The sequence below is a fragment of the Microtus ochrogaster genome, linkage group LG8, assembly GCF_000317375.1.
Source record: "Microtus ochrogaster isolate Prairie Vole_2 linkage group LG8, MicOch1.0, whole genome shotgun sequence".
Lineage (NCBI taxonomy): Eukaryota > Metazoa > Chordata > Mammalia > Rodentia > Cricetidae > Microtus > Microtus ochrogaster.
Window position 1 is genome coordinate 13,104,638 of NC_022033.1, and position 20,023 is coordinate 13,124,660.

The window sequence follows — 20,023 nt, forward strand, 5'->3', positions numbered from 1 at the left end:
TCTCTGGGGAAGAAACCAGTGCCTTTGCTCGTATACCCCTTTGACTTGAGTATTTGATTTCGTCCACGGTTTTGGGGAATTACTTTTGATAGCCAGTTTTTGTGTGCAGGTGTCGTGTGCATGAGCAGAGAAAACTTGAGGGTAATATTGATCTTTGATAAGAATGTGTGGTTTTACTTTCTATAAACACTTCACCTCCTTGTTTTTTTTTCTCGCGTGATGTGAACACGACTGTTCTCCCTGTGGCTTTGCCGCTGAGACCACGGTGTTGCAGGTGGCTAGGCACAGCTCTCTAGCTAGACAGGAGCTCTGCAGCTCTAGGAGGGGCGCGGGCGCCGTGGGAACGGAGTCTGGAATGTGATGGAGGCTAAGAGGGTCTCGGGAACCGGTCCCTAGCTGCTGTGCTGCGCATGTGCAGTTCATCTTCATTGTTCGCTCCCGCGTCCCGCTGCGCTCGGAGGAATCCCTCAGATCCTCAGGGTCCACTCGTCGCTCAGAGACCCGGTGCCCAGGTCAGGCGCGCCCACGGGTGAGAGCCAATTTGGAGGGTTGCAGTGCCAGGCTCGGGGGGCGGCTTGCGTGCTAAAACACACCTGCGCGGGTCCTGGGAGGTTTCTGACCCTGACCCTGAGTGTGCTCCGGGCTGGTGGAGGTGGGCTTCTTCAAGGGGAAGAAACTGGGCTCGGACTTGGTGGTCCGGATAAAGTGAGCTGGGACTCTAAGCTCCATAGCAACCAGCGGATATCAGAGCCACCTGCTGGGACTCTAAGCCCCATAGCAACTGGCGAGTGACTTCCAAGGCTTCATGGGATGAGCACCAAGTCCGATGACACCTGTCCGAGGCTATCAGGACAAGGGCAGTGAGGGTTCTGTAGCTGAAAAGGCTGCTCTCAGTTTCTTAGCTCAAGTTCTAGCAGTATTGCTGAGTCCCTACCGGCAAGAAGAGGAACCCGAGACTCAGTTTCCCCATCTGTACATGGGAGTTCTTCCCTGAACCTGCCTCTTAGGTGTTCTGGGCAGTGCCTGACATAGGTTTTAGCAGGGATGGTGGCATTTGCTCAGAATCTGGAAGTGGCCTTCGTCCCCTGTTCATTAAGCCCTAAGCACCATTTGGTTCTGAGATCACTGTTACAACCCTGTTCTAACAGAAGAAAAGACTGGGGGCAGGGTGAGGGGCGGAGTCTGCTGAAGAGTGAGGATGCAAACCTCAAATCACAAGCTCCGTTCAATCTAGTCTCTCTCTCTCTCTCTCTCTCTCTCTCTCTCTCTCTCTCTCTCTCTCTCTCTCTCTCTCTCATGCTTCACATGGCTCCTCCTCAAGGACCTGCTTCTTGGAGGAAGGAACCCGGAGTCTTTCCTAAGGGCTCCTGGGATCACTCTTCAATGAAGGCCAACGAGCCCTGCTGCCTGGGTCACCTGTCTGTGCCCACTGCAGTTACAAACTTAAGTTAGGCTTCTCGCAGTTTTCAGAGTCTGTACCAGAATCAGCCAAAGCGCTGAGGCCCAACAGCCGCTGGGTACAGAAGCTTGGGATGTCTATGGAGAGGAGAGGTCTCTAAGTTCAACTTTCTGTCTAGTTTGGGTGGTGTTGCCATTGGCCTGGACCTTCACTCTGAGAACCACCATTGTAGAGAGCAGTGATATTCAGGAGGGAGAGAGAGAGAGAGAATGAGAGAGAGATCCAGCCAAAGGCTCCAATTCCTTGAATTTACTCCCTCCAGTCAGGTTCAAAGTTCTCTGGATCACGGTTCCTGTAAGAAAGAAGAGCACATCAGAAGCAGGACCCCCCCACGGGAGACACCTCCCGTCTGGGGTGCAGTGCTCCACAGCTGTAGGGCAGAGGCCCAAGAAACAGGCAGCCTCCACATTCAGCTTGTGAAGCACTTGCTGAGCCTTCTGCCCTGTGACATCTCAGTAGACACCTGTCCAGCGGCAGCAGCGGGGCCAGCTTCCAAGGGAAGGAGGTGACGTGGGCCACCCACGGGAAGGGAACAAGAGGTAGGCTGCTTGGCAAAAGAGACTTCCGTGGGAGGACGGTGAGAGAACAAGATGATGAGGAAATGCAGGCAGATGCACTGTCCCCTCCTCCTGGAAGCTCCTCCCACCACCCTCTCCTCACACTCACAGGCAGAGCTAGACTTCAGGGCCAAAGCTTCCATTACCATCTTAGAGGGCCTGTCATTCTGCTTTGTAGTTAGCAGTCCTTAGCTACACCATTTCTGGGGTAGGGACAGACTGCCAGGGTTTGAAACTTAGCCCTCCTTAAGAATGGCTCTATCATTCCTCACCTCCGTTTCCTCATAGAACAACAGTGGTACCTACATCAGTCTCTGGAACCAGAACTGTAACTAGGTCATTATCATTTGCCTGCAAGTTACTTGCTAGTGACCAGACCACGAGCATCAGTGAGACCCCCTGACTCCCAGGCCTCTTGTCCACATGTCTCAGCTAAATCGAGTCTCTTGAAACAAAACTCAGTTGGAGACACTGAAACCAAGGAACGAATTTTCAGTCCAAGGCCCTTGTCGTCAGCAGTCCCTATACGTTCCTTGAGCTGGGATTTGAGAGGTGGCCTCGCAGTTAAGAGCTCTTGTTATACTTGCAGACGCCTGCGTTTGGCTCCCAGCACCCACACCAAGCAGCTCACAGCCACCTGTAACTCCAGCTCCAGAGAATCAGATATCATCCCGTCTCAGTGGGCATTTGCACACATGTTCATACACACACACACACACACACACACACACACACACATGCAAAACACACAGAAAAAATAGTTTAAAAATAAATGATTTGAGTTATAGGGTTAAGGAGTTAAAATATATGTAGGAAAGTAAATCAACAGACACAACATCTTCGTTGTTAAATTGTTTTACACATGCTAGGTTCAATGTCACACATCCTTCATCTCAGAAACTTGTGAAGAAGAGGCAAGTGGATCTCTGGGTTTGAAACCAGCCTGGTCTATGCTGAGAATTCCAGTCCAGTCAGGGCTACATAGTGAGATCCTGTCTTAAAGTGAAACAAAACCTATAAATTGATTTACACCTTTTATTGCAGAAACATTCCAAACACACAAAAGTAGAAAACACTGAGTAATAACTCCTGAGTGTGTGTTACATCGGTCGAGCTAGGGAGAGACAGTTTTATTGTCTGTCCACCCCCAGCATCTACACACACATACGTATATACACATGCACTTAAACACATGTCTGTACCCTTTCTCCTTCCCACCTTCCTTTATAAGATTATCTTATTGTTTTGCAGTGTTTGTTTGTCTGAAACAGGGTCTTCCATGTAGCTCAGGCTGGTCTCAAATGCTGCATCCTCCTGCCTCTGTTTCTTGAGTGCTGGCATCATGGTGCTCGATACACTGCTACACTCTGTTCATAAGATTAAACCCCGCACATCAAAGCAGGCAGATGGGCTGAGTCAGTTGCTCTAACCATTTGCTTAGCTTCTTCTTTCCCAGCTTAACCTGATGCTGTGCCTGTTTGCTGCCAAAGCCAAAGAGGCCATGATCACTGTGAAATGCCGGCAGGAAGCCAGTGCTGGCTTTTCTGATGACAGGCCACTTTCACTTTCTCTGAGCTCCAGGAGGCAATAAGACTTCCTGAGCATCCATCTACCCAGCCATCTGAAGGGTGGGGGGGTGACATCGCGCCCCCATGTGGTCATTTGTCAGCACGCACAAATAGATTTCTAGCAAGGCTCTGAGGACCTTGACAGTGATGGTTTGCCCTCTTCCTCTCCACAGCCTCTGCAGCTCTCCAGGGACAGATGGACATGAACACAGCCCAGGTGAATCCCCCGCTTGTTCCTCATATGAGTTTCTTTGCATTGTTGGTAACCGTGCTTCCTTTCCGGTCATTTCCGTTCATCTGACCACGTCCTCGCTTTCCTGGCATCCTGGTTTTGCTGTCTGTTTCAGAAACTGTTTCCACCTGTGACGTCACATGGACGCACACAGCTGTCTTGAGTGTTGGTTTTATGGAAACAATCTACCTGCTCTTCCTTTTCCCTTACGTCTTCCCTTGTGTAACACACATTTTAACCGTTTGTAGTGTATCTTCTACCCACTTAAACAATAATAATTTAAATTTGAATATGCATTTTCTGGTAATTTTTTCTTTCCTTTTTACGGCATACAATGACAAAATGGCAATAGTTTATTAGCTGTAATATGATTATTTTAAAATGTATTTATTTATGTAGGTGGTAGGAGGAGTGTATGCATGCCATGTTGTTCTTGTGGAGGTCAGAGGACCACTTGTGGGGGTTCTCTTTTCACCCATCAGGTCATGGGGGATCAAATTCAGGTGGGTAGTCTTGGTGGCAAGCTCCCTTTCCCACGGAGCCAACTCGCTGGCCCCATATATAGTATTGTGTACAATGTTCCAGTCACTGTTAACTTCCCTCCCTGGATTATTTTATACGAGTCTGGCAGCATTATTGAGTACACACTTTTATTATACCCTTTCTACTGAGGGCTATAGACTGTTGGATCAGCTTTTCATATGACATAATCCCAAAGTTGCACCTTAGATATTTGGTTGTATGGAGGCCACCTCGAGCCCAAGTTCTGAGAGCTAACTTTTGTTTTTTTATGTTCCGTCTTGCCCACATGCAAAGCCTTTAAAATCTGAGTCTTTGCTCCTCTGGCCACTGGGAGCCAAGCATCTTCATTATCAACTCCAGCCCCACTTAGGTGGAAAGGGAGTTTGAGGCTCTCTTTGCTGGCCCCTGGTGCTGACGGTGCGGCTTCTGAGAAGCAGCTGTTTTCAGTGGTTGATTTTATGACTTCATCCCAGATGGCTGCTGGGGGTGTGGCCTGCTTCAGCCTCAGCACCACTTCCTGTGGCAGCTGTCCTTCAGGCTTGGTACCCATGATTCCTGGCTTTGTGCGAGACTGACAGCATCTTTGCCTCTCTTGGGGCACAACAGCGCTCGCAGGCTGGCCACCTGCCTCGGTTGCCTCCATTGCCTGGCGATGGGCTTTGTTCTCTTTGGGATTCTGCTGAGTTTGGATGGAGGCTGCAGTGCACATTGCACAGTGTGACTGCGGGTCTGCCCTCTGAACCTGAAATGCCCGTGTCCTGCTCAGTCCTGTGAACGAGGGAACGCTCAGGGAGTCTGGGAGAAAGGCCGTTTACAGTGTCACAGCACTGTAGAGAACGAGAAGTGGGTGGCTCTTGTTACTGTGTATCTGCTGTCACCTCCTCTTTCTCACCTGTCCTCTGGAGTCAGATACTTCACCAGGCCGTCATGCCTGCTCGTCTCTTCTTCCTCCAGTCTGTCCCCGCAGAGAGAAGCCCCGCCCCGGTCCTGAAGACCCCTCCCCCCAGTTCCTCCTCCATGTGCGTTCTTCCTAACTCCTCCTCGGCCCTGGCCACCCAGAATCCCTCCCAAGCCTCCCCCTGCCCCCACCGTCTGGATCCCCTCACTTTCATCTCCTCACTCCCAGCTTCCACAAGAGGGTTGTCCATTAAGCATTCTGTCCTCATGCTTTCCCTGAGGGGGGTGTTTTTCTATTTCCTCCAATCAACAAGAAAATACTTAGCATTTCTGTGCCCTTTCTTTTCTCATAGAAAATGCCCACCTTATATCAACTTGGAGACACTGACTTGAATGTTTAAATATTCTCTTTAAAAACTTTATTTATTTATTTATTTATTTATTTATTTATTTATTTATTTATTTTGAGGAGCGTGTGCCACTGTGCACAAGTGGAGGTCAGAGGGCCCGTCTCGGAGCCAGTTCTTCCTTTCTACCACATGGCTCTGAGGACCCAACTCAGGCTTGGCAGCAAGCACCTTTACCCACTGAGCCATCTTGCCAGTCCATCATTATTTTCTTCAGTATCTATTTTTTTTTTTTCCAGCAGTGGGGACTGAACCTAGGGGCCTGCACGTTACAGGCAAGCACCCTACCACTGAGCTATGCCCCAGCTTGCTCTTCAATATTTTAAACTCATTTTACTCTTTGCTCTCTTCCCATCTCAGGGCTTTTAGGCTACAGCTTCTTGTTCCTGCTGCGTTTGTTCTGTGCTCAGCGAGTCCCTGCCCCAGCTCACTTGTTGGACTGTGATTCTCTAGCCACCGGTCTTTTCTGTTTTCTGTGCCTAGGGAGGCAGAGGCCTCGCTGCAGCTGCCCAGCTGGTTGCTCGGGTGACTGGCCTGCATTTTCTGTGCTGCATGGAGCTGAGTTTTCCGGCTAGCTTTCCTGTGAGGTGGACGCCTGGCTTGGGGCCTTGCACACGAGGTGCCGGGAGATGTCTTAGGATGTCGAGTGTGTATGGGTTGAGACAAGGAGCTAAGAGAGAGGGGACCCCTCCTTTGACAAAGAGAACAGAATCGACTTAATGGTGTATCTCCCCTGAATGGCCCTGAAGGAAAGTAGTACCATGTCAGGATACTGTGCATAGTCCTCGGCTCCTGACTGGCTTCGGAATTCTCACAGACTCCAGGGGACAACAGTCTCCTGCCTGTCCTAGGGAATGATTTCCTGGATGTCAATCATCAGGGGTGAGAATCTGCCCAGAAGCCTGGCAATCCATTTGCCGATCACGGCTCTGCTCAAACCCCTCCTCTCAACCTTCTGAGCCTAAAGACCTTACTAGGCCCTGCAGGGAAACCTGAGGCACTGCCCAGCCTATGTTTGTGGTGTGAGGCAAACAGGTACCCGAGGTGCCTGCCACCCCCTCACTGCTTGCCAGAAGCTAATAGAAAAGCCTGGCCTTCCCACAGCTCCTCCCTGCACTCCTCTGTGGGATAAGCCTGAGGCTTGCTTCCCTGCTTCTCTCTCAAGAGCAGAAGGGAGAGGTGTACTTGACACAAACTGGAGGGTCACTCTCTCACTCTTGAGACTGTCATTTCTGGGGCCACTGTGGACCCAAAGTTCTGCTTCTGGTCCCCTTTTGTGCTTCAGGGCCTGCTCATTGTCTGCACGGGTCATCTGCCTTTGCTCCAGCCTCCATGTTCTTTGTGAACGGTTTCCCTCCTAGCAGTTCTGGATGCTGTTGAAATAGGCCTGATCTCTAAAATGTGGGGTTGTCCCTTATCTCTCTTCATAGTCCAGACTTCTCTTATGTCCACCTGTCACCTGGACATCTCTACCACGTGTGTTTCTCATCCCTAGAGTATAACGCACCCAGGAAACCCCCCCACCTCTCCCTCACTCCCTTCCTCCTCCCCCCTTTCTTGTCTCTCCCTCTCTCCATGATGCATTCTTTGGTTTTCTCGGTCTCATATTAGGACAGTACATGGCTCCAGCCCTGAGCCCACTCACTAGAGTACGTGGCCCCAGCACCGAGCCCACTCACCACCTTCAAAGCTCCTTTCTTTTGCTTCCCTGGTCAACTCTATGCAGACTCTGTCCCAGCACTCTCATCCCTACTGCCAAGGCTCTAAGGCTTGTTACCATAGTTACCAGTCTGTTACCACAGTCCTTTAGTTCTCACTGAAACCTGGTCACTCAGGGTGGGGTAGTCCTTTGTTGTAGGGTGTTTAGCTGTGTGTCTGGATGAGGCCACTAGATGGCAGCAGCACCCTCTCAGTTTAGAGCGTGATGCCCACAGCTGTTGCCAGATACCCCAGGGAGGCAGCATCAGCTGTGATGGAGAACCAGTTACTCATTCATTCAATCATTTGTTTGTTTATAAATTCAAAATGTATATGGGTGTGTTGTCTGACAAAAGGTCCTGAAGAGAGCATTGGACCCCTGGAACTGAAATTAAAGATGTGTCAGCCTCCATGTGGGTGCTGGACTCCAAGCCAGGTCATCTCCAAGAGCAGTCAGTGCTCTTGACCACCGAGCCATCCCTCTAGCCCAAGAATCAGTTTCTCAAGTCAATCTCCAATACGCTTTCTGGAGTGTTGCTTTCAAAATATAAAACTAGCTGTATTTGTTGACTTGACTGTGTGTCTCCACTATCCAGAGAGATGATCCTCAAGAAGGGCTATGCACCCTGAGGAGTGAGCAAGCCAAGTCAGTGGTGTGTTGGGAAAATACTGGAATAGCTACCGCCTTTTGTGTGTGTGTGTAGCCCCCCTCCCCCCATGGAGCTGCTGAGCTTTGGCTTGTGGACTGCTTGTATACACTGAAGACTGCCAAGGATGTACTGATGGAAGCCATTGGTCTACAGAAGAAATGTCATTTTCCTGATGTTTGAACTGTCTGAACCCCACCTGAACTGTTCTGGTCTCACCCGGTCCTCCAGTCTCCTCCTGCTGTACCTCTCTCCCTGTGACTCCTCTAACGTCAGCTGTCCTTCCAATTGTTCCCTAAGCGGTCTCAGAGCTTGCTGTTTGCAGACAACCAAATCCTAACCGAAAGGCTGGGAAGAGACTCGGAGGGTGAAGTGCTGGCTATACACGAGGACCTGAGTTCAGATCGCCAGCTCCCGTGTTAAAAAACCAGGCATGATGGCATACACCTGGGGTGCTGAGGCAGGGGGATGGCCGCTTGTGTGTGGGTGGAGGGTGCTCATTGGAGACATATACCTCTAATACCAGCACTGGGGGCAGAGACAGGGGGATAGCAGCTTGTGGGGGGGGATATTCACTGGAGACATATGTCTGTAATGCCAGCACTGAGGGACAGAAGCAGGGGGATGGCAGTATTTGTGGGAGTGAAGGTTGCCAGTTAGTACTGGGGAGATGACTCAGTGTGTAGAAGCACTCATCCTACAAACCTGACAGCTGGAGTTCATTCCTGAAAGCCCAGGTAAAACTCAGGGGATGCTGCACAAGCATCAGTAATCCCAGTGTGCTCCCCGCTAGGGGGCGGGAGGCAGAGCCAGGAAACCGCGGAAGCCCACAGCCAGCTGGCCTGCAGTGTCTAAGCTGAAGAGATCCTGTCTTAAAATAGGTGGAGAGGTGAGGGCGGACATCCAAAGGCTGTCCTCTGACCACCACACATACATCGGGGCATGTGTGAGTCTGCACCTTCACACGGGAATGAACATATATGGACTCACATTCTCATACACACATACATATACACGCATCCATATACATTCATAAGAGACATCCACATATATAAGCACATACACACATACGCACAACATGCACATACATACACACATATATACACCACACACACATACACACACATATGCGTACACCCTTGGTGACTAGTGAACTAAAGGAAGAAGTACATCTCCCACAGTTCCTTGCTGTCTGAATGCATAGGAAATATCAAGACCATAAGATCCTTAAAAATGAGCTCCCAGGCTTACTTGTCTAAGTGTCCTCCACAGCCAGACCAGACCCGGGTAGACATTACTGCTTTATGAGTTAATCTGTGACTTTGGCTTTCCTGGTGTTTCTGTGGTGATGCCATTTCTCCTCCAAAGTGCAGCACACAGAAGCGGACGTGAGACAACCTTACGCTGTTTTCTGGTATGCAATGACCACGTGCCTTAGGTGTCTCCCCCTGTTCTTTGTGGTGAGTCCTCCCAATTGAGCCCCACTGCTCTGTTGCAGGGACAAGTGTTGTTCAAAGATGTGTGTGTGACCTTCACTCAGAAGGAATGGCAGTTGCTGGATGCTGCCCAGAGGCACCTGTACAGGGAGGTGATGCTGGAGACCTACAGGCACCTGCAAGCCGTGGGTAAGCCCCGCCTCTCCCGGGCTGCTCCCATCAGCCTGTGCTCCTTACCTTAGAAGTCAAATTAGTGTCAAGAGTCAAGTTTTAAGCCTGGGGCTCAGCACTTAAGAGTGCTTGCTGCTCCCCAGAGGACTTGAGTTCAATTCCCAGCACTCACATGGGGCAGTTCCCATCTGCCTGAAGCTGCAGCTCCTGGGGGCCTGAAGCCCTCTCCTGTCTGCACTCATGCGCACAGTCACTCACCTGGTGCCTGTGCCTCCAGTCAAGGACTCAGCCCTGGTCTGAGCAGTGATGAGATAAATACATGTGGCCCCTTCCCCCCAGGAACTTAGCCGGTGGCTTTGGTGAAACACACCACAGCCTCAGAAGTATGTCAAGCCTTGTCATCTTCTCGTCACAGGCTGCAGTGTAAGCAAACCTGAGCTGATACGCAAGTTGGAACAGGGAGAAGGTCCTTGGGAATCTCCAGGTCGCAGCCTCTTAGGTGAGTTGATGTCAAGGAGGAGGAAGAAGGCAGAGCCTTAGTGGCCAGGGCAAGGCTCGCTTCCTTTGAATGTCTCTGTGGCAGAGTTGGTGGCGTGCTGGCCTAGCAGGCACAGAGCCCCAGCTTTGATCCCCAGCAGAGCATAAAAGGCCCAGCACAGCCCAGGTCTTTAATCCCAGTACAAAGGCAGGAGGGTCAGTAGTTTAAGGTCAGCCCGGGACCAAGAGAGGCCCTGTCTCAAACAGAAACAAACAAATAAACAACAAAAAGAAAATCTTTGAGAGGCTCTAGAATTTTCAGAGACAATTTCAGAGCATTTCAGAGAAATGCTCACTGCCTGATATCCACCTGGAAAGTATAGATGTTCTCTGTAGGCTGTGTGTGGTGGCTCACACCTTTGATAGAAGCATTTGGGAGGTAGAGGCAGGTGGTACAGCCTGGCTTACACAGAGAGTTCCAGGCCAACCAGGGCTATACATTTAGACCCTGTCTCGATAGATAGATAGATAGATAGATAGATAGATAGATAGATAGATAGATGGATAGATAGATATAGATAGTGTTTCCTGTTTATCTCAGTTTTTAGTAACTGTGGACGAGTCCTTTGTCTGACAGTCTTTGTTCCCAGCTGTGTTTTATTTCCAGCTCTCTAGCCATTTAGTGGCCATGTTTGTAAGAAACCAAAGCTACTGATGTTATTTTCTTCATTCCCTCCCACTTTCTACTCCATCGTGAGACTTTGTCTTCATTTTTGTATTACCCAATGAGAAGTCTAGATGAAACGCCTGTTTAAAATGGCTTCCTTTCCAGCAGAGTGTGTCAGAAAGCCCAGAATCAAGTCAGCATAAGACATGTGTGTGTAGACTCTTTCCTTTAACATTGTATTTTGATGTATAATATATGCTGATTTCTCATGTTCCTAGAAGTCTGGGGAGCCAATAACATGGCAACAAGCCAAGGAAATGAAGACGAATACTTGAGTCAAGTTTTATTTGTCAACAACAAAACACTAACTAAGAAGAAAAGCAAGGATCTAAAAGAAATAGTTTATCTGACCACAAACTCAGTGGCCTCAAGAGAAAGACACTGTAAGTGTCACTCAACAAGCTTGGGAAATGTTGAAGGACTAATTACTGATAACACAAACTATGCAAAAAAGTTTGATGGTTTAGGAGAGTCTAAGTCCCTTGAAAGTAAGCTTGGAAAAGATCACATAGGAAGCAAAACCTGGGAAGCTGATCAAAGAAAGAGACCCCACAGTCCTTTCGAGGGTTTTGCTCCACGTCAGAAGGCCTTGCATTCGGAGCAGCTTCTTGGATATTCAAATTCTGGGAAGACCTCAGACAGAAAGACAGGCTCTGTTATGCACGAGGCAGCTCACACAGGACAGGATAGTAAATGCATGCAAGTCACCGCCCACAAGCTCAGGTTCCAGTCTTTTCTAAGAACCCTTCGAGAAAGGAAGGCACAAGAGGCCAACAAAGGTGGGAAATCCTCATGTGTGAAGTCAAAACATGAACATTCAAGAACTCACCCAAGGGAGAAGCACTGTGGATGTGATACGCTTGAGAAATCCTGTCGTGAGAAGTCAGATCTTATCCGACATGAAAGAGTGCAATCAGGAAGAAAGACTGGCGAACGTAACGCAAGTGAGGGAGCCTTAAGAAACTCACCCCACAGCCAAAATGGGAAAATGCACGTCGGAGAAAATTCATGTGAGAAATATAGGGAAACCCTTCATGGAGAGACATGCCTTACTAAGAACCGGAGAACCTGCACAACAGAAGAACCCAAGTGTGCCGACAGCCACACAGCCTTAAAGAAGTCACGCCCAGCCCTAACTCAGAGAACTACCCCCAAAGAGAAAAACCGCAAAGGTAACGAATGCAAGACATCCCCGACCGCCGTCCTCAAGGGATCCAAATGCACTCAGCGTCAGGGACCATCCCTGGAGGAGGAGCCTGATGAGGGGGAGGAAAGTGGGAGATCACCCCTGGGTGAAAACCAGAGTGCTTGCCAAGGTCCGAAAGCCCATGAGTGTCGCAGATGTAAGGAAAGCTGTGCTAAGAAAGCAGGTCTTACCCAACACCAGAGCTCACACCCGGAGAGCAAACCCTACGCTTGTCACGAGTGTGACAAGTCCTTCCCAGTGAAGGCAAACCTCACCGAACACCAGAGGACTCACACCGGAGAGAAACCATATGAGTGCAGCGAGTGTGGGAAGTCCTTCTGCCAAAAATCCGCCCTCAAGATACACCAGAGAACCCACACGGGGGAGAAACCTTTCAAGTGTAACGAGTGTGGGAAAACCTTCTGCGTGAAATCGAACCTGACACAGCACCAAAGGACTCACACCGGAGAGAAGCCTTACAAATGCAGCGAGTGCTGGCGATCTTTCTGTGTCAAGTCCAACCTCGTCGTGCATCAGAGAACCCACACAGGAGAAAAACCCTACAAGTGTCCCGAGTGTGGGAAAACCTTCTACGAGAAATCTGCCCTCACCAAGCATGAGCGGATTCACACCGGGGAAAAACCCTACGAGTGCAGTGAATGCAAGAAAAGCTTCAGCCAGAGGTCAGCTCTTACCAAGCATCAGAGAAAAAAACACAAGAAGAAAGCGTCTTCCAGTAGCCTTCATGGGCAGACACCAGAACCGACGAGTGAAGCTCGCTGAACATCAACAAAATCCAAGGGTGGGCCTGATGCTACCATGGCAACAGATATAGGAAAGCATTCACTAACTGGTTATAAGTGATAGAAGCGAGACAATTAATGTAGGATTGAAAGCATAAGAATGTTTCAAATACATGAATGCTTTCAACAGGTATTCAATGTTGTTGAAGGAAAAAAAATCTAAACTTTTAATGAATATGGAGAAAAATGTCCTTGTGGAAATATTGTCTAACTAGAAGTTATATTTCAGATGTGACGTGAAACTCATTACATGACAGATAACAGAACGCCATCTGTTCTTAACAGAAAATGAAATATGGATCTTTCATAACAAGGATAATTTCGGCTACTGATTCAGTTGTAATAAACAGCCATCTTTTGCCTACCCATCTTGATTTTCTTCAGCATATTCTCTCCTTTGCTTCCTAGAAGTTTATTTAATTTTTTCCATAATAAAGAGGACATTGACCAAGAAAAAAGAACTACAGTGGAAAAGGCCAAAAAAAAGTTTAGGAATCTAAGCAATGAAAGTAAAGAAGATGCCAGGAACAGCTAATGGAAGCAACATGAGCAAGGAATCTCTATGTCAAAGATGGGGTCATTTAATGCTGAGTTAAAAAGATTGTGCAGTGGCCAGCAAGGTGGCTCGGTGGTAAGGGCTCTTGCTACACAAGCCTGAGGACATCAGTTGATTCCTGGAACCTATGTAAAGGTTGTCCTCTGACTCCAAACATGCACTGTGGCACACACATGTTCACATGCGCGTGCATACACACACACGCATGCACACACAGTAATAATACATACAGTAACATTTTAAACACACAAAAACCCTAAATCTAACGACAGATAGTTTGTAAAAGAGAAGAAGAGGAAGAGGAGGAAGAAGAAAGAAATTTAAAGTCAGTTGAAAAGGGAATTTGGATATGTATATCCAATAAAGTGTGACCTCGTAATGGTGAGTCGTGTGATTGTAATTATTGAATTCAACTTCTATGGAATTTTGTCTAGGGGGAAGGTGAACTTTTAAACATCCTACTTATGACCTGGGTGCAGGCCTTTAATCCCAGCACTTCAGAGGCAGGCAGATCTCTATGAATTTGAGGCCAGCCTGGTCTACAGAGAGTTCCAGACCAGTCAGGCCTATGTACAAAGACCTTGCTGCAAAACAAACAGAACAAAGCAATGACAAAAAGCCCAGTTTTAAGATTATAGGGATGATGATCAGGGTACCAAGAGTGGTCGCACCTTTAACCATTTATCTGGACATGGCACCTGCAGAGACTAAGGATGATAGATATGGGCTGTGGAGCCACCCCAGTTGGGGAGAGAGAGCACACATCTCCAGAGAGTTGGGGTTGGGTTTCTCAACCTCCTGCCTCCAATCCTCTCAGAGGTGCCCAACACAATGACGGTTTCACTTCTTTATTTCTCCTATTTTCATGTGTGTGTAGGAATATTTTGCATGCATGTGAGTCCATGTATGTGGGAATGGGGATGCACATATATGTCTGTGCATGTGGAGGTCCTGGGGTTAATGTCAGAAGTCACCCTGGATTGCTGTTCCTCTTACTCACTGAGACAAGGCCACGCAACCAAACACAGAGTTCTCTTATGGGGCTAGTCTTGCTTGTCAGCTTGCCCTGGGAAACCCTTGATTCCTTTGGAGGTTGGAATTACAGCCCTCCCCTCCACATCTGACACATGGGTTCTGGGGATCCAAAACCTAGTCCCCTCTTACACACCGAGACTAACTGCTGAGTCATCTCCCTAGCCCCATAGCTGTGTGGATCTATAATGTCTGAAAAATAAAAGTCTGGCTTTTCAAAGGAATGGATACACTATGCAGAACAACATCTCCTTTCTGGAGAGCGGAAAGAAAATACCTAAGCCCTGGGAGCTCCGAGGCCCTGGTCGCACCACATGTATGCCAGCCTGACTTCCCTTTCCAGATATTGTCCCACTCTTGTTAAAGAGAAACAAATTCTGTAACATCCTACCCCCTCAGAGAACGCAGCATCTTTGGGATTATTTTCTCCTCCTCTACCTCCTCCTCTTTCACATGAAAGCTAAATATGAGGCCGTCTGTGCACAGAGCACAGCGCAGGAAGTGACAGAGAGGATGTGTCTTCACCTGACTTTGGTCTGTCTCTGTCTGGTCTCCAGATCCTCTGGCTACCAGTACGTAGAGCTCACTGGCTACAGGCACAGGGGTCATGTGGGGTTTCCATGAATGGAGTGGGATGGGGGCAACTTTGGGCACTCACTTGTGACTTCAGCCCTTGCTTATCTTCGGCCATTTGCTGCTGCAATAACAGAGTACCCGAGGTTGAAAGGTTTTACAGTGAAGACAAATTTATTTCTCACAGTTATAGAGGCTGAGTCCAAGACCAAGAGGCCAGAGAGTCTGGTGAGGAGCGTCTGTTTCATCCAGCAGGGGACAGTAGAAGGAAGAGTGGAGGGAGAGGGGGAGAAAGGGTGGAGACAAAGCAAAGCCCCAGGCTTTTGCCATTGGTGTTAATTAAGCCTTTGTACCCAGAACACCCCACCACCACTGCACCATTGCAGTCGGATTAACTTCCCAACATGAGGTTTTGGGGAGCATAGTCAAAACATAGCAATGTTGGGTCTGGGAGTCACACAAATACTGAAGATGAGGTCACCAAAGTTAGATGCGCAGAAGCAACTTTATTCCATCATCCTGAGGTACCAGAACTTGGAACTAGTCAGGACCACAGGCAAGTCGGGATTTACACTGTGACCCTGAAGAGAGGGGGTAGGTTCTTTTTAAAACAAAAGTCACAAGGCAGGGGCAGGGGCCGAGGACAAGGATTTTTACAATTTGAGCTTAAGTCCTGGGTGACTACATTCTGGGGATCTACAACTTTTGGTAACCAGGTATCTGTACAAGCCTAACAGGGGGTTTGTAGAAGCTTGTTTACGTGAGTCTGTGCTTATCTTGACATAGCTCTTAACACAGTCGGAGTCTTAAATTTTTAACTAACTGTTGTCCCTGTGACTGAGAATATGGGACAAGGGTCACGCTATAGAAGAAGCTGGGCAGGTGGGCTAATGTTCAGACTTACCCTGGGCCCTTCAGCAACCCTCTAGGCTGCTTCCACACCTACGTCATCCATCCTCTACTGTCCAGAGTGCCCCTGCTACATCCTCACCTAACTCATAAGACTATATAAATCCCAGTTTTCCTTTTCTTTTCCACGTTCCCTTTAAATTTTTATTGTTGCATGCTCATTTTCCTCCTGGGCTCAGGATAAAACCTCAGGAGCCACGGCGCTTAGGCAATAAATAACCAGGAATAAATGGCGGCTGGGTAAGCTAGGTAAGTGACTGCCTCGGTGAGGAGACCAGCAGAGCTGCAGAAGAGCGATGCCTGGGGGAGTGGGTATGACTTCTTCAGCCCCTGGTCTGTATCTTTGAGTCCTTCCTCTTGAGATCTTGAGTTTCACAGCAGCAAAACAGCTGGGAAGAGCTGAGGACAGGGGGCCAGGAGGGTCGTGAATCATATCCTGCTTGCCAAGGCTTGGTCGTTATCTATTTGGGTCACTAATAGAGCCATGGTTCATCCCTCTGAAGTTGGGTGCCTCCTCATCATACTGCTAGTCCCGAAACTGAAGGTGGGGTCCTTTCTGAGATCTGCCTGTGAGGCTTCCTGGGCCCTCTCATCTAGTTTAGCCTTCCCTGGGTGTGCCACTCTTCCGAGAAGTCACGGGGAGATTCCTCATACCCAACCCTAGTATTTCTCCATCTCTGAGGAACAATCTCCCCAACAAGCCTGTGCAGATAGGGTTTGACCAAAGTCATCCTCACCCACCCCCTCCAGCTTCTAGAATAGGGACATTGAGAGGTAGCAATCCCTTAAATGTCCCCAACTTCTTCTATGAAGCCATTCCTGCCTACCCCTGGTCTTCCTTTCCACCTCAGAGCCTAAGAAGGTGTCTTCCTCTAAAGCCCATGAAAACAGACTTGGGGGTTGTGGAGGTGGAATTTGGGGCTGAGAGAAAGCTGGTCCTCAGTCCTGCAGTTACCACTGACCATGGTGCAGTTCTGAATGTCATAAGGCCTCAGTAGACCTCAGAGCCAAACCTAACCCCCAACACATGGCTGGTGAGGCCAAAACAATATCTAAAGGAAGGGGCTAACCCTGACTTCCTGAAGAGTGTTCCCACAATGCACAGCAGAGGGCTCTGGTCACAAATGTAAAGACTGCCGTTTCCCTGGCCTGAAAGCTCTTTGCCCACGCCTGTCATTCGGCACCCCTCCCCCCTTTTTCATTAATCTATTACACAACAGTGCGCAATGCTGAGGAAACAATTCCAGAGACTTACTTGTGTCACTACACGGGTAATTAAATTGTGTAGATTTACATTTTAATTACATACTGCTTTGTTCCTGCTTCTTTTTTTTTTTCCTGAGGGATAACACATGTATCCCCAGGAGTCAATAACACCCTCAATGGGGCGAGACTTTCTTTTTCTATTCCACCCCGCTGCGAAATCTTAGCTGTCCTATCAGTGTGTGCCCCTACAGAAGACCATGATATATACATATATATAATATATATCGTATATATAGGCATATGCAACAAAAGCAAATAAATGTACAACATTTCGTTGTATTATAATTCCACCAAAAAGGGGCCAATTAATAGAAAAATACCTAAAGGAGCTCTTTTGGGGAACCACATTTCTAAAAATAACAATTGAGAAACACTCAATGGGAGAGGGAGAGTAGATTAAGAAAATATGTTGTGCCGGGCAGTTGTGGGGCACGCCTTTAATCCAAGCACTCGGGAGGCAGAGGCAGATGGATCTCTGTGAGTTTGAGGCCAGCCTGGTCTACAGAGGGAGTTCCAGGACAGTCAGGGCTACACAGAGAAACCCTGTCTTGAAAAAACAAAAAACAAAAAAAGAAACGATGTCACTGCAGCAAAGTTATGGACTTTTAATCACTTCTTCTAGAACCTGGAGTGTACCGTGATGCAGTCCAGCCTCAGCAATGCCTAACTGGAGATTCTACCATGGCTCAGGATGGACCCACCTAAAAACCAGAAGCTTCAAGGTCCCACTCTGATTGTCCCCACGTGTCCTCTGGTTCCATCGGCACTCCCTCCTCCAATCCCCTCCCCCATCCCCAAGCAGCTGCAGATCTGCCAAGTAGCCCTTGGTCAGTTCCCACTTCTCACTGAGTACACAGGTATGGAATTCATCACTCCTGCCTCTTCATTTTTTGACTTCCTTTACTCAGCGGTGAGTTCACAGGACCATTTGCGAGGCAGGTGTGAGGGACTTCCACAGAGATCTCAAAGGAAAGCCAGGCAGTGTGTGGCCAGGTCCGAATCCCTGGAGGCAACCATGAGAGAGCAATGTATGAGGTCAAAGGGCGGGCGACATTATGGCCAACTCTAGTGGAGACCCCAGGGCGTTGGAGATGCCAGGAGTGTGAACATCTGCCGAGGAAGTCACAGATGGTAAATTGAGTCAGCCTGAGATATCAGGAGAACTGCAGCCCGAAAGCTGTATGGCAGACTCCTCAAGACGTCAGAGGCTCCATCCCATCCACACGGGATCCTTCAGAGGCCCACACTCCACATCCACGCAACCCTTCAGAGCCCACATCCTACCGACATGACCCAGAAGCCAAACACCAAGCAGCGGGATTTAATGTTTGCCCTCTTGAGTTTCTACCTGCTTTGGTCCCATCTCTCTTCCATGCCTGCAATCCTTTTTGAAATAGCAGTGATCAGCCCATGGCTATCTCACCACTGTGTGCTGACCATAACTTATGTTTTGAACTTCACAGAGCTTCACAGTTAAGAGTCAACCTTGAACTTCAGCAGATCTTCAGACGTGGGCTTTTAAGCAACCTGAGACTATTGAGCTGCTGAGTGGTTTGACTGAGAATCCCCCTCCCCCGTCCCCAGGCTCAGAGGTCTGAATGCTTGGCCCCCAGCAGGCAGAACTGTTTGGGAAGGATCACAAGGTGTGGTCTTGGTGGAGGAGGTATGTCACAGGGGCAGGCTTTGATTCTACAAAAGCATCCCACCATACCCACTGTGCTCCCTGCTTCCTGTTTGTGGGTCAAGATGCGAGCCCTCAGGTATTCCTGTCCCCAGGGCTTTATTTCACTGTCATGAACTCCAATCCTATGAAACTGAAAGCCCAAATGAATGCCTTCTTTTATAAGCTGCCTTGGTCTTGCTGTTTTAGTCACAGCAGTAGAACAGTAACTAGGATAGATGGGACCCTTGGATAGGACCGAATGCGTTAGGCACTATGAGAAGGGAATGAGCCTTTGGGGGCAGGTGCAGATTGTCATAGCTTGAATGTCTCTCAAAGGAGAGGTGAGCCGATTGCATCTTTTACGTCCTGCCACTTTGTGCTTAGAAAATTCTAGAGACAGAAGATTCTAAAGCTAAGAGAGCACTGTTGGGCCCAAACACCAGTGAAAAGAAGAGGCCACCATACATCAGAGTGCCCAGAGAAGCAAAGACTTCTGCAGCAGGTCCAGCAAAAGTGCTTCAAAGCCAGCCCCCCCCCCCACCATGGTGGTGGAGAGCAGGGTTTATGGCAGGTCTCACAGGGCAAATGATAACTTGGATTCCAGGTGTACCAGACACCTTCCTCATTGCTGTGACCCAACACCCGGCAAAACGTGATTAAAAGAAAGAAAGAATTATAGCTTGCAGTTCATCATAGTAGTGAAGGCGGGGTTAAGGTGAGCCTCCCCTCCTCCCTTAGACTTTTCTGGGAGCACCCTCACAGACACAATGGGAGGTGTTTCCATGGTGACTCTGCATAGTCAGGTCGACAATGACAATTGAGTATCACACTAGAGTCCTTGGATGAACGCCATGTTGTCCACAGCAGAGAGGCACACACTATTCAGTAGAAGCTCCTGGGTGCTACTGGGCCCTGGTGGGGACAGAGCGTCTGATCGCGAGAGAAGAAACTGCCGTTGCAGGCAGAACTATTCCACAGGGAGGCCGATTCTGTCCCATTAGCTAAATCATACGGTCAGATGGGCCCAGAAGCATGCAGACCAGGACAGAAGTGGGACACCAAGGATCAAGCAGAGGAGGGTCGGGGGCACAAACAAGCTATACGAATGAGGTCCCACCCCCCCATTTCCTCCTGGCCTCTTCCCCAGCCCACACTCACAGTGGTCCAGAAACCAGGATCCCTAACCAAGGAAAAAGCCTGGGGTAGAGTATGAATGTTCTGTTTATTAAAAACAAAA

General features: G+C 48.7%; 1 protein-coding gene across 1 annotated transcript; it reads left to right on the forward strand.

Annotated features, from left to right (window-relative positions):
- The first annotated feature begins 373 nt into the window (after positions 1–373).
- LOC101994421 (zinc finger protein 33B-like) lies at positions 374–13,534 on the forward strand. The gene is made up of 5 exons (XM_026787034.1): positions 374–512; positions 3,758–3,801; positions 9,486–9,612; positions 10,010–10,093; positions 11,017–13,534. The coding sequence occupies exons 2-5, from the start codon at positions 3,781–3,783 to the stop codon at positions 12,765–12,767; spliced, it is 1,983 nt and encodes a 660-aa protein (XP_026642835.1). The 5' UTR covers positions 374–512; positions 3,758–3,780; the 3' UTR covers positions 12,768–13,534.
- Positions 13,535–20,023: the final 6,489 nt, after the last annotated feature.

Excerpts from the sequence above, each read along its gene's own strand:
- LOC101994421 (XM_026787034.1), top strand. The coding sequence starts at position 3,781 with ATGGACATGAACACAGCCCAG. Across the intron at positions 9,613-10,009 it reads CAGGCACCTGCAAGCCGTGG|GCTGCAGTGTAAGCAAACCT; the intron begins GTAAGCCCCGCC and ends TTCTCGTCACAG. Across the intron at positions 10,094-11,016 it reads TCCAGGTCGCAGCCTCTTAG|AAGTCTGGGGAGCCAATAAC; the intron begins GTGAGTTGATGT and ends TCATGTTCCTAG.